Genomic DNA, 14,816 nt, shown 5'->3' on the forward strand with positions numbered 1-14,816 from the left:
TATGTCTTGTTTGGTCTCATCTGACAGCTGAACCTAATAGAGATAGTAACATACAATCTAGGTATTATTGTTTAACATGCATTGAGGAGAATATGTTAATGTACTTCTCCCCCTCTTCATCACCCATTTGCCTTATCTTTTGGCTTCCTGTCAGTTGAAGATAAAGATACATAGTGTGTGAAGCTTGTTTACATGTGCTCATTGTGCCCTCTAGCGGTGTAGACTGCAAAAACCTATGTACATGTCTTGGTTTCAGTAAGATCAAACTGAACAGAAACGTCTTTCTTTTCATCTCATGCTATGAGAGAAAAAAACTCTTCATTGAATGGCTAGATTTACATGCTCCTTCTTTACATTCAAGACTCTGTGCACTGTCAGTGTAATGGTGGCCAGCTAGTTGTGCAGGTAAACCTCACTCCCCTGATGTCAAGCGAACTAAACAATATCAAGTGGATATCCATACCAATGAAAGAAGATAATCTTGAAGCAGATACTGTTTTTAGTTTGTAACTATATATATATATATATATATATATATATATATATATGTATATTGTAACTATTCAACTTCACATATGATGTGTGTATATGGCGATGGATGAAGCTGTGATGTATAAAAAAAATAAAATAATGAGTAATCAAATCTTAATGTGTTAGCAAAGTTTAAAAATATGACAACACAAGACTCATGTGTTGATCTGTTTCTTGACAGGGGGATTCAGGAGGTCCGTTGGTTTGTGGAGACACTGCAGTTGGTGTCACATCCTTTAGAGACCCCAATATCTGTATCTCACCTAAACTACCTGAAGTTTATATTAAGATTTCAGCATATCTTCCATGTATAAAGAGCATTATTGGATATGTTAATTTAATGAATTGCCGGTGAAATGGGGTGATTTTGCTTTTTTAAAGTTAAGTTAATTTACCCTCAAAACTTCTTACAATAAATATAATATACATTCAGGGCTGTACGTTAACTTGTTTTGCACATAGCACTGGTGCTACAGAGGTTGAACGTTTTGTAGCACAGGCCAAACAGTTGTAGCACAAGTATAAAACGTCTGTTATCATCCCTGAAAACAAACACAAGTAATGGAGTTCATCATTTAAAGAGGCACTGATGTTCCATTAAAGTGCACAAAAAATACAGAACATCACAAAAATTGTTTTTAGACACACTTTTTATTTATTTGCTAAAAATGGAAGAGTGCAAAATCATAACACCTCTTACACCTCAACATTACACATTAAAGTAGAACAGATCTGTGGGAAGACATCACTAAATAAAAACTCTTGTCTTCAAACTAGCACTAACCTATCCCATGACACTCCTCTATGAGACTAATACTGTCAATAGTTGCATCTTTTCTTTAGTTTAGTGCAAAATGCTGTTACCCATCACAAAGGGGTTGTCTATTTGAATCTTTTCTGGAGCCTCCTTGCACCAGCTACAAAACAAGAGCTGTTGGTCAGAATCGAAAGTTAACCACGGAAAATCTTTTTTCCACACGGGGTTATATCTATAAATTTTCATTTTTGTTTCTCCCTTACTTTGACTTGGTCAAATTGCTTCTGTCAATTCTTCCTTGCAGGCTCGTTTGGGGTTTTCGTGGATCACTTGAAAATAGTGCTTCATTTTCTCGTCAACTAGCAGCTGCATAGAAATAATGGCCGCGTTACTTACGAATTGCGCAAAATGGAGGTGGACAAAATAACTCAATGCAGCCGGGACACGAGTTTTAATGTTTTAAACGAGTTTTACCATCAATCTCACACGCAAACAAGCACAACAATCACTTCACACTATTAAGCGGCTGTGTTATGAACATGTAAAACTGTATCGCTCGCGTGCTACAGTGGTAAATTTATTCATCGCACAGACCAATTTTTCCAATTGAGACTGTTGCGTACATCAACCGGTAAGGTGGTCTACGCTCCCGTCGCATGTTGCTTCTCGCCAGCCATCCCCTCTTTTGGAGGCAGAAGCATCTGAGGTCGATTTGTGCTGTTCATATTCTGGGGGTGATCAAGAATGGAGACTCCATCCCCGGTCAGTCCAGCTGATCTGGCGTAGTTTCGGAGCCGCACAGGCTGACTTCTTTGCCTCTCCAGAAACCACCCATTGCCAGTTGTTTTACTCTCTGACCGAGGGAATACTCGGTTCAGATGCGCTGGCCCACAGCTGGCCCCGAGGCCTACACAAATATGCATTTCCCCCAGTGAGCCTACTAGCACAGACATTGTGCAAGGTCAGGGAGGACGTGCTTTCCTTCTTGCAGCAGGGGGTTGGAGCGAAGGCTGTCTCCCTCCACCCTGAAAGTCTATGCTGCCGCCATCTCAGCCCATCATGACTTGGTGGAGTGTAAGTCAGTTGGGAAGCATGACCTGGTCATCAGGTTCCTTAGGGGGGTGAGGAGATTAAATCCACCCCTTCTTTACCCTCTTGGGATATGTCTCTGGTGCTCAGAACACTCCAGAATGCCCCATTTGAGCCTTTGCAATCAGTAGACTTGAAAATCTTGTCTCTAAAAACATTGCTCCAGGTTGCACTGGCCTCCATTAAGAGGGTAGGGGACCTGCAGGCTTTTCCGGTCGACGAATCATGCCTAGAGCTCGGGCCGGGTGATTCCCAGGTTACACTGAGACTCAGACCCGGATATGTGCCCAAGGTTCCCACCACTCCCTTCAGGGACCAGGTGGTGAACCTGAAAGTGCTGCCCTCAGCGGAGGTAGACCCAGCCCTGGCTTTGCTCTGTCCCGTCCGCTCTCTGCGACGGTACGTTGACAGAACTCAAAGCTTCAGGACCTCAGACTTGCTCTTCTTCTGTTACGGAGGCCAGCAGAAGGGAAAGGCTGTGTCTAAGCAGAGGATGGGTAGTGGGTAGTGGGCTCCATCGCCCTGGCTTACCAAGCACAGGGCGTGCCTTGCCCGCTCAGGTTGCGAGCTCACTCCACTAGGAGTATTGCATCTTCCTGGGCACTGACACGTGGCACCTCTTTGACAGATATCTGTAGAGCTGCGGGCTGGGCGACACCTAACATGTTTGCTAGATTCTATAGCCTACGTGTAGAGCCGGTCTCCTCCTGTGTTCTCGCCTCAAACTGGCAGAGGACACTGAGTGGACCCGGCTTGTGTTAGCTTGCTGTGCTAAGACATGCGCTAGTGCTCCAGAGAGTTCCTAGGGGTAAACCCTGTGAGTCACCATCGGCTGCTGGACATATAGCGGAGTGTCTGGCACCAGGCCTATATTCAGCTGAATCCTCGAGAACCGGGTTTAGACTGGGTGCCATATGTGTGACCCTATTGGGATTCTATATGTGTAACATTCCATGGCTGCTCCTAAACAGAAGCACGTGTCTTTCCCTTGGAGCCAAGTCCCCCAGTATTCTATACGGAACAGCTCTACAGGGTTAGTCCTATGTACATCTCCACATAAATACTTCGGGAAGAATGTGGCTTCTGCAGTGTTGTACTTTCTAACGGAAAGGGCACGCTTTCCCAGTGTTATCCAATAATCTCACTGTTTGGGTTACCACGGAATAGCAGTGACTGATCTCTCTGTGCAAGCCCTCTCCCATCGTCTTCCAGGTAAGAAGGGGCAGCTGGCTTGCATAGGGCACTGGAAGAGAGCAGCAGCTGTGGCGCTTTGGTAAGGATCCCCTCAGTCATTCATCGTGAATGTTGAGAGTGAAGCGACTGAAAGAGAACGTCTCGGTTACTTATGTAACCCTCGTTCCCTGAAGGAGGGAACAGAGACGTTCGTTCCCTCACCACAGCTCCTGCACCCCGCTCGGTCATTGCTCGGCTGCTCAGCTAAAAACTAAAGTGCAATCGCACCTGTCGCACGCTGTGAGGCAGAGCAGCTGTTGCAAATGATTGCACGCCAATGTGCATTGGCTCGTTTAGTTGACACTCGAAGTAGACTGGAACGAGGGTCCTTTACATAAAAATCAGTCTACATTCTCGTTTTTTAAAGTGTCTTAAACTGTTCACACATTGGCAATAACAAAGCGATTAGTACATGGAAATGTTGGGGAAAGTTAACTTTTAAAAGTAATGCATTACAATATTGTGCAATCCCTAATTTTTATGGAAAGTAATGTGTTATATTACTTTTTCTAAGCTGGGCTGGAAGAAAAAGTATTATTTTTGGCAAATGTAAAGGCCCTTTCAGACCAAAGGTGAAATTAATAAGCCTCAGGCTGAAGGAAATGCAGATTCACATCTGTACAGTAGAGGGTGCCACTCAAACAAACCTTTCAGCTGTGCTGCCATTCTGGATTGCAAAAGAATAAGAGGCAAAACACTTTTACTTTAGCAATAAAAAAGGGGTAAAAAAGGAAACACAAATGTGATGTTTAACTTGATTGAATTGGAACAACAAAAGTCAGCAGCAAAGAAATAAATGTAACATATTTAATTATTGCATTTTTGCATAATATTCTGAGTTTGCTTTTCACTGTTTTTATTCATTTTGAGGAATACTGAATCTGTTTTTGTTCAAGTGAGAGTAAATGCATGCTCACATTTAGTATAAAACTAGGGGGAGACTGGGGACAGTAGCAACAGGGGATGGTTGCAACATGTCGTTTTTCTCCAATCAGGAACAAGCTAGAGTGATGACACTCATACTGCACATGCACAGTTAGACCCTCCCCCCACCAAGAAGACAAATGACATATTCAACATCTGCTGCTGCATTTATTGAACAAAACTTGTTTTGGAGGTATGAAAGTAAATTTTTTCATGAGATGTATTTTTTTCATACTGTCCTGACATTTTGTATGAATTAATCAAAACTTACATAGTTTGAATTATTGTTTTGTTGACTTCTAAGTGACATGGTTAGTATGTGTCAAAATCAGTGTGTCTAACAGGCATATGATGTTCTGTCATGGCTGATAGGGTTGGGGACGGTTGCAACAAGTTATAAATTGCATGTTTAATAAAAGTTTGTTGCTTTGCAAATTGTTCAATTCTTCCTGTCTGACACTGAAATATGGAGAGATTAAATAGCATCTGTAACACCTGCACACTGAATCTATAGGCCTATGTTCTACACATAAACAAACCAAACTCACTGTTATTTGATAAATATGACTAGGCTACAATAATATTATTGTATAAATAAATAATACTATAATATTATAGTAGGCCTAGGCCTAAAACAGTTAATATTTTCCGAATTCTATGCTCATTGAGACAAAAAGCTAAAGTTAATTAGTGAAATTTAAGGTATTTTTAACATGTTGCAACCGTCCCTGGGTTGTGTTGCAACTATCCCCTGGGTTGGGGTCAGTTGCAACATCTGGCTTCTTCCATTCAAATAAATACTGTGAACGATATGTCATATGTAATCATCTTTAAATGGAATGGGTAATTAGCAGACAGATGCAAGTTTAATACAAATTTGGTTGGTCTAGTCCAAATAGTCTCTGAGTAACTGAGAGAAAATCAAAAAGTGTTGCAACCGTCCCCGGTCTCCCCCAATAACCATCATGTTCACACACAGCACACACAGCGCACATACTCGGTGACGGTGTGCAGTGCGTATGCGGTGCGTGTTGCAATGCGTATGCGGCACAGGAGCAGCACGCGCTATAGTGCTTTCACATATGCTGCGTTTGCAGTGCGTAACTGATCCGCGGCTGTACTACAAACACATACTCACTATTTGTATTACAAATCCAGAAGTTATCAGCAACTTTTATTTAAAAAAAGGTTTGTCAGCATTGTGATTCTCTTTGTACACATATACTCTCTTTAATAGACGTATTCACGTTTAAACACAATATAAACAACGTATTATTCAATGCATTACTTCCATATAATTATATATTAAGTTGCTCAAGCAAGTGGTAAAATATTTAACCATGCACTTATATTAAAATCGCATACATTTTAAATTAAAACTTAAAATTAAGACTCATACCCTTTTCTTTTGCATAATTTGAATCTTTATACAATAAATCTTGCATGTCACAAATAACTTGTTTTTCCACATCCACGAATGAGACGAGTGTTGTTCGTAATTGTAGTTTTCTTTGATTTACCCCGGTCTTAAAGTAAAAAGATGACTGTGAAAAATAGTAGTATTTAATTAAATGCATTTATGGTGAGATTACTACATTTTATTTAATTAAATGCATTTATGATGAAATTACTACATTTTCATGTCAATCTGGTCAATCTGTGTTCATTTTGACCACGAAACATGCGCTGTCACTTTAATTCAGCGCGTGCAGCACAGCAAAAATAGACTCGGTGTGGAAACGATCGCTGCACTGCTGTATATGCACCGCTCCTGGAACGGATAAACGGACCCCCCGTTTCACATACTCAGTTTGCAGTGCGTGCGTATTGTTTTTCCGCACCCATGTTAACAGGTTAGAGCTTTCACAATGCACACGGTTGTCGATCCGTTCTAGTTGCTGTGCGTAGCAGTGCAGCAACTCCACACCGAGTCTATTTTTGCTGTGCTGCACGCGCTGAATTAAAGTGACAGCGCATGGTTCGTGGTCAAAATGAATACAGATTGACCAGATTGCATCATAAATGCATTTAACCCATAAGAACCCGCAGTGACACGGCTGTCACAAACACTGGTGATTATCTGGAAAGGTCTTTTTAAAGCATTATCCCTGACTTTCAACTCAGGAAGTCCCTTAGTGACATATAAGGAACACCCATAGACAGTAAAATAAATGGACACAGTGACCCCATAGACTTCAACGGAGAAAAGTGAAGCAAATTACACCTAACCTGATTTTAATACATTTCTTGAACAAATTGATAAAAAAACAGTTGTGAAAATATTGTTAACCTTAAAACAGTAGGTGGAATTTTGATGTGATGTCACATTAAGAAAAATGGTAATGAGCTGCTCAATTAATTTATCTGATTCAATTATTTTATTGTTATATATTTTCTGCTGCTTATTTCAAAGCATATTTTAACAAACGTAAACATAAAGATAATGTCAAAATTAATTACACTCACCTAAAGGATTATTAGGAACACCATACTAATACTGTCTTTGACCCCCTTTCGCCTTCAGAACTGCCTTAATTCTACGTGGCATTGATTCAACAAGATGCTGAAAGCATTCTTTAGAAATGTTGGCCCATATTGATAGGATAGCATCTTGCAGTTGATGGAGATTTGTGGGATGCACATCCAGGGCACGAAGCTCCCGTTCCACCACATCCGAAAGATGCTCTATTGGGTTGAGATCTGGTGACTGTGGGGGCCATTTTAGTACAGTGAACTCATTGTCATGTTCAAGAAACCAATTTGAAATGATTCGAGCTTTGTGACATGGTGCATTATCCTGCTGGAAGTAGCCATCAGAGGATGGGTACATGGTGGTCATAAAGGGATGGACATGGTCAGACACAATGCTCAGGTAGGCCGTGGCATTTAAACGATGCCCAATTGGCACTAAGGGGCCTTAAGTGTGCCAAGAAAACATCCCCCACACCATTACACCACCACCACCAGCCTGCACAGTGGTAACAAGGCATGATGGATCCATGTTCTCATTCTGTTTACGCCAAATTCTGACTCTACCATCTGAATGTCTCAACAGAAATCGAGACTCATCAGACCAGCCAACATTTTTCAAGTCTTCAACTGTCCAATTTTGGTCAGCTCGTGCAAATTGTAGCCTCTTTTTCCTATTTGTAGTGGAGATGAGTGGTACCCGGTGGGGTCTTCTGCTGTTGTAGCCCATCCGCCTCAAGGTTGTGACCTCTAGCATCAACAAGGTATTTTCGCCCACAGGACTGCCGCATACTGGATGTTTTTCCCTTTTCACACCATTCTTTGTTAACCCTAGAAATGGTTGTGCGTGAAAATCCCAGTAACTGAGCAGATTGTGAAATACTCAGACCGGCCCGTCTGGCACCAACAACCATGCCACGCTCAAAATTGCTTAAATCACCTTTCTTTCCCATTCTGACATTCAGTTTGGAGTTCAGGAGATTGTCTTGACCAGGACCACACCCCTAAATGTATTGAAGCAACTGCCATGTGATTGGTTGATTAGATAATTGCATTAATGAGAAATTGAACAGGTGTTCCTAATAATCCTTTAGGTGAGTGTACATTGTTAATGAAATGTATTTTGAAACTATTTTGCATACCTGTAACTAAAACAAGATGTTGTTATCATATGTTGGTCCTAATTTAGGTTATTTTAACTTTTTTGTAGTAAGAATAATATGAATAGATTCAGGAAACAACTTGATGTTCAGAATGTGCTGAAAATTATCCAGGGAGATGACAGTGAGTATGAGGGATGTGACAGTGACTAGGAAGAAGACATTGATGACCCTGATTACACCCTTAGCAAGAAAGACATGGAGGATGATGAATCAAGTGGGTCTGATTCAGACATTAGCATCAAGTGATTTAGATTTAGAAGCTGCACAACCAAACATAAACTCAGTTTGTGGTACAGCCGCATATCAGTTACGCACTGCAAACGCAGCTTATGTGAAAGCACTATAGCGCATGCTGCTTCCTGCACCGCATACGCACTGCAACACACGGAGTATGTGTGAAACAGGCGTTTCTCAAGATTTCTCTCAACATGGGGACAGGAGAGATGTTGGTCAATAAATGGGAAAACGGAGTAGCATTACATCCCTTACGAAAAAAAAGTAATTTTATGAAGTATACTTGAGTAATGTTCAAGTATATTTTTAAGTATACTTTATGTAGTAAGTATACTAGTCAATATGTACTAGTAGTAAACTTGTAAGTGTACTATTTTAATACCGCTTGGGACTAAATTGGCCCACTTGAAGTATATAAAAGTATATGTTTAAGTGTACTATAAGTGTAACAGTAGTAAACTTTAAGTGCACAACTAGTTCATAATTATGTTTCTCATTTGTACTGCAAGTGAACTTATGAGTATACTAGTAGTTTACTATTTTAATACTTGTAGCAACTTTGAAGTATACTCTCAGTAAACTACTAGTTTAGTAGTTTTATACTACAAGTTTTCTTTTAATGTACTCTCAGTAAACTACAAGTTTTCTTTAAGTGAACTTAACATTATACTTATAGTTTACTATTTACATAAAATTTTTGCAGTTGCAGTAGGCCTAGTCTATACTACTATGTTCAAATGTTAATTTTTATACTTGAAAAATACCTTTAACTCTACTTTAATTTTAAAAACATTTTATTAGCTTCATAAATCCTTTTTTATCAACACTTGAATGTCGGTAAGTTTCATAAAGAAAGGCAACATTTTAAACAAAATAGTTGAGAAAATCACATTTTTGTCAAAGACACCCCCACAGCTTCAGTCGTTTTCTCTTCATGGGTTACGCTTCATTTCATTTGGAAACATTAAGCAGTTTTGAGTTACAAGCTGTTTAATGTTTGATGACCACATTAGTTTACATTTGAGTGAGCAATCTTCTATCACTTGTTTCAGCTTCTTTTTCTCCTGTGTTTTGATCCAGAGATTCTGTACTAGAAGATGTGTCATAGCCCTACCGTATACCAGTGAAAACATGGATAGCTGGAAAATTCAGTCAATGGTGGGGAAAAGTTGAATTAAAGTAAATTCCTATGTACTCCAGTGGACTATAGCCTACACAAAAATTCAGATATGCAGCATTAGAAACATATTTGTTTTATATCAATATTTTAATCAATATTTTCAAACAAAGTTTCATAAGACTGTATACGAAAAACGATGTAAATTTTTTATATTTTAGGCTACTCGATCAAAAGAGTTAACACAACTACAAGCCAAGTATACTTTAAATAATTAAACTTTTAAGTATAGGCCAAATATACTTGGACTTTTCTCTCAGTATAAGTCAAGTACACTTAAGTGTAATTAAGTATATTTTTGAGAAGTATATAAAATGTAGACTGAAAGTATGCTTTCTTCTTTTTAGTTGAAAAGAAGTATACTAATAGAACACTTGAATAAACTTATTTTCCATGCTTATTTTATTTACTCGCTATTCCACCTGAAAGTTTGTTACTATATAAAGCTGAACATGTTAGTTTATAAGACGGTGTGTAATATTATGTTTAAAAAAAAGAAGTATTTAATAAGCTACTCAATCAAAATAGTAAACACAAGTACAAGCCAAGAATACTTAGAATACTTAATTATACTTTTAAGTATATCTCGATCATCAAGTATAGGCCAAATATACTTAGACTTTTCTCTCAGTATAAGTCAAGTATACTTAAGTGGAATTTGAAGTATATTTCTGAGAAGTACATAAAGTATATTTCTGAGAAGTATATAAAAAGTAGACTGAAAGTATACTTTCTTATTTTTAGTTTAAAAGAAGTATACTAATAGCACACTTGAATAAACTTCTTTTTCGTAAGGGATATTTGGAATTAGTAACTTGTTGCTCATTTAAAAGTAATGTGTAACTTTACAAGTTATGTGAAAAGAAAGAAAGAAAGAATCAGATGTAGGCCTACTTGTAGTGTTGCCCCCAAAACCAATAAGAACAAATCAAAAAAATCAAATGAACATTGCAACTAGCTGGGAAAATGCTGTTTCACACTCACAGTATTCATTATGAGTAATTCTTGCTGATAAGATCTGCTACCTCTTCTTTTTTTTCTTCTTTTTTTTTCTTATTAGTTTAACATGATACAGTCTGATAAAAAAAAGATGTTTCGTTTTCACTCCAAACATTTTTTTAATGTTATCAAAATGAGTAAAAAAAAAAAAAGTTTTATTATTAAATTCATTATTTTAGTTGCATGCCCTATAAAACGGGTCTCAGTTTCCATCTACATTTTCTGTACGAATTTCAGTAATTCATTAAAGATGTGACAAGAGATGCAGCACCGGAGAAGTAAATAAGAAGTAAAGAAATATACTAAGGTCATTTTTTTTTTCTTTTTAACGAGTGAAAATGAACCAGTTATTAATTATTCACTTAGTCATGCTACAGCTCACTTGAATTTGTTCTAGATCATTAGATATGACTTTGTGGTGCACTGGAAACCGATCTGATAAAGAGACCAGAAACTCTTTCCATTATGTGTGGAAATGTAAAACAAAACAAAAAAAACTTTAGCAGTTTGTGAACAATATCACTGTAGACATTACAATTTTATAGCCATTATGAATTTTATTTTTGATTTGGAGTGATTAATAATGAAGATGACAATTAGTACTTCATGTCAAATGGCTGACGGCCCCTGGTCTACTTCTAAAAAAATCACAAAAATATAAAACCTATCATGTTTAAATGCCTCATAACTATTTAATGTCGGCCCAAGTATTCAAACATATTTGTGTTTTATATATTGCATGCAAGAGTTAATTGCGACACTATGCGTCATCTTTTAACAGTTTTTTTTTTTGTCGTCTGACACTGTGGTTGGAGCTGAAGAGCTGAATGAGAGCTCTTGCAATGGGTGTGAAGTTTTACTGCGTCTTAGCTTTTACTTAGCCTTTTCTCTGCACTCTATTTCAAGAAAGACCAAAACCTGAAACAAATTTATCTAGGGGAAAAAAAGCTTCGAATGGCTTCAGTGCAATGTTATCATATGAAATGTGTTAGATTTAATATGAAAAAAATATGTATAGCCTATACTACATTCATCAATGCAGTTATAGGGTCATGTGACCTGTATTAGCATTGCATATGCAAAGTCTTTCACATGCTTAACTTGCATTTGAATAGAGTGTTACCTACATAGAAAATTGTTTTAGGGTTTTACAAAAAGTGGACATTGCCTTATACAGAGATTTTGGACCTCGCTTTTTTCCTCACACCAATGTCAGCACTGGTGCTTGCCAGATGAGGTGCTTACATGATGGTAACAAGAAGTTATGGTTTTAGACATTACTCTCCACCCACTGAAAAAAAAAACCTATAAGTACTCTGCTTCTTCTGCAGACACTCACTGATCATCTTCTTCATCATGACCATCATCATCATCTCTCTGCTCCTGCTGGCCTCTCTGCTGCCACACCTGACCTTCACTGGTGAGATTGATTATATAACAGCATATTATAGTGATTTTTAAAAATGTTTGTGTGTGCTGAATGAGTTGACTGACAGCACTCTCTCTCTCTCAGCTCATGTGAATGTGGGTATAGTGAACGGCACAGAAGCCAAACCCCACTCCAGACCTTACATGGTTTCTATCCAAGTGAAAAGTCAACATATCTGTGGTGGATTCCTCATTTCTGATGAGTTTGTCTTGACTGCTGGACATTGCCGAATGAAGTAAGACTGTAATTTTTTTACTAAGCTAAAATCATGAATTTTCTATTCAATTCACATTTATTTGTATTGCGCTTTTCACAACACATTATCGTTTCAAAGCAGCTTTATAGAAAAATACATGTTTCTACATTACAATTTAGAGTAATCTGTTATCAGAGGTGACTGTGAAAGTAATGTTCATATGACAAAAATATACAGTGCTAAGATAATACAAATTATGCAGTTATAATAAAAATAAGCAATTTTAATAAAAAAAAAGATTCAACAATTATTTTTGTAAAGTTGAAATTACATAAACATCTAAGTTGATTGTACTTAAAAATTTAAGAAAGCAACGTTTTTTTTTTTTTTTTACAGTGTACAAGTTGTGATCATAATTATTACAATATTTAGAAAATTTGGCAGTGGTGCATGTTGATTCAGAGTTGGCGTCATCTGAAGTCTTCGTAAGATTCAAACTGAACTAAATTAAAAGTAAAATCTCAATCATGGTTTCATCCTTCACAATCTTCTCTGAGAGAATAAAGAAATCTAAAAGCTGAAGTTAAGATGAATGTTGCCATTAACAGAACAGAAGAGCTGACAGTTGTGGTTGGTGCACATGACCTACAAATAAAGAATGCCCGCATTAACGTGAAGTCCGACTACAGACATCTGAATTATAGTGAAAAACCTTATCGGAATGACATCATGCTTTTGAGGGTAACATACTGCATTTATACCAGTTGTTCAAAATGATAGCTAATCATTTAAAAACTGTCTATTCACGTATAATTGTGTTTTTATGATTGCAGCTAGAGAAAAAAGTCGAAAAGAACAAAAATGTTGAATGGATTTCAATACCAAAGACAGAAGAAGACATCCCAGCAGATTCTGTTTGCAGTGTTGCAGGCTGGGGAAGTTTAGCAACTAATGGCCCTGTAAGCCCAGTCCTCATGGAAACAAATTTGAAGATCATGGATAACAGAAAATGTGAAAATAGATGGGGAATGGCGTTCTCAGCTGCACAGATGATGTGTGCATATGGCCATGGAGGAAGCTGTGATGTATGTAAACTTTTTTAATTTTTTTTTAATAATAATAATAATAATATTAGTGATTAACATATAAAATAAATATATCTATAGAATAATAAATTAATTATTATTTTGATTTATTTAACACTTTACAATGCATGAAGCAGTCTCAATGTGCTGAAGAGAGTGTTGTTGTTTTTTTAACAGGGGGATTCAGGAGGTCCGTTGGTTTGTGGAGACACTGCAGTTGGTGTCACATCTTTCGGTGACCCTGATCGCTGTAATTCACCTGAATATCCTGAAGTTTATATGAAGATTTCAGCATTTCTTCCATGGATCAAAGACATAATTAAAAATAATTGACTTTAATAATAAAAAAGATGTGTTGTACTAGTTCTTAATCAGATATGTTTCCAAATGTTTAACAGATTTTCTCCCACATCTTGTTCTAATAAAACTATCAGGACAAGTCAAATGGTCCTCAATTTTATAACCTCATGAAATTGCAGTAACTGTAAAAGTTTATTTTCAGATTTTTCAGATCTTCCATTGATAAAGAGCATTATTGGATATGTTAATTGAATTAATTGCCGGGGAAATGGGGTGATTTTGCTTTTTTAAAGTTAAGTTAATTTGCCCTCAAAACTTCTTTCAATAAACATAATATACATTGCAATATATATAAATATGTACAGTGCGCTTTCATCTCAATAACAAAATAAACAAATGATCCTTAAAGGACAAGTTCGGTATTTTACACTTAAAGCCCTGTTTACAGATCGTTTCTGATGAAATAGAACGGTTAAGATTAAAATTTGGACACATGCTGCTGGCCCGAGAATTTTAGGTTTATTTCGCTGTCCCCTCCAGCTACACAATGGTTGTCTAGGTGCACTGGAACAATCCTTCCTAAAACACATTAAACTTTCGTTTACAAAGACGTGAAACTCACCGAGTGGTCAGGGGTGTTCACTGGTATGCTCACTCATAAATCGCTGAAAAAGATGCTTTCCAACAGGTTTTATCATAGTTTTTGTCCAACTCCATTGACTTGTATTGGACGAGCTGTGTGAGGTACGGTATTACTCCGCCGCTTCTTCTTCTGCTTCTTCTGTGTATTCAATGAAATGCCAGTGGTTTGCTTGCAATTGGCAAAGGTGCATTATCGCCACCAACTGGGCTGGAGTGTCTATTATTCAAGCTCTCAACGGAAGAAACACGGGTGTGACGCATTTGGAAAAATAGGTCCACAGTTTTACAACAAATGGTAAAACACCTGTTGGAAAGCATCTTTTTCAGCGATTTTTGTGTGGGCATATCAGTGAACACCCCTGACCACTCGTTGAGTTTCACGTCTTTGTAAACGAAAGTTTAATGTGTTTTAGGAAGGAATGTTCCAGTGCGCCTAGACAACCATTGTGTAGCTGGAGGGGACAGCGAAATAAACCTAAAATTCTCGGGACAGCAGCATGTGTCCAAATTTTAATCTTAACCGTTCTATTTCATCATAAACGATCTGTAAACAGGGCTTTAAGTGTAAAATACCGAACTTGTCCTTTA

The 14,816-nt window shown here is 37.7% G+C and overlaps 1 protein-coding gene across 1 annotated transcript; it reads left to right on the forward strand.

Moving 5' to 3' along the window:
* Window positions 1–11,806: 11,806 nt before the first annotated feature.
* LOC311294893 (mast cell protease 1A-like) lies at window positions 11,807–13,993 on the forward strand. Its single transcript, XM_084415958.1, has 5 exons — window positions 11,807–11,996; window positions 12,090–12,240; window positions 12,810–12,942; window positions 13,035–13,286; window positions 13,464–13,993. The coding sequence occupies exons 1-5, from the start codon at window positions 11,933–11,935 to the stop codon at window positions 13,617–13,619; spliced, it is 756 nt and encodes a 251-aa protein (XP_084272084.1). The 5' UTR covers window positions 11,807–11,932; the 3' UTR covers window positions 13,620–13,993.
* Window positions 13,994–14,816: the final 823 nt, after the last annotated feature.

The sequence above is a fragment of the Rutilus rutilus genome, assembly GCF_951802725.1.
Source record: "Rutilus rutilus genome assembly, chromosome: 8".
NCBI classification, from domain to species: Eukaryota; Metazoa; Chordata; class Actinopteri; order Cypriniformes; family Leuciscidae; genus Rutilus; species Rutilus rutilus.

Excerpts from the sequence above, each read along its gene's own strand:
- LOC311294893 (XM_084415958.1), top strand. The coding sequence starts at position 11,933 with ATGACCATCATCATCATCTCTCTGCTCCTGCTGGCCTCTCTGCTGCCA. Across the intron at positions 12,943-13,034 it reads ATGACATCATGCTTTTGAGG|CTAGAGAAAAAAGTCGAAAA; the intron begins GTAACATACTGC and ends TTATGATTGCAG. Across the intron at positions 13,287-13,463 it reads GCCATGGAGGAAGCTGTGAT|GGGGATTCAGGAGGTCCGTT; the intron begins GTATGTAAACTT and ends TTTTTTTAACAG.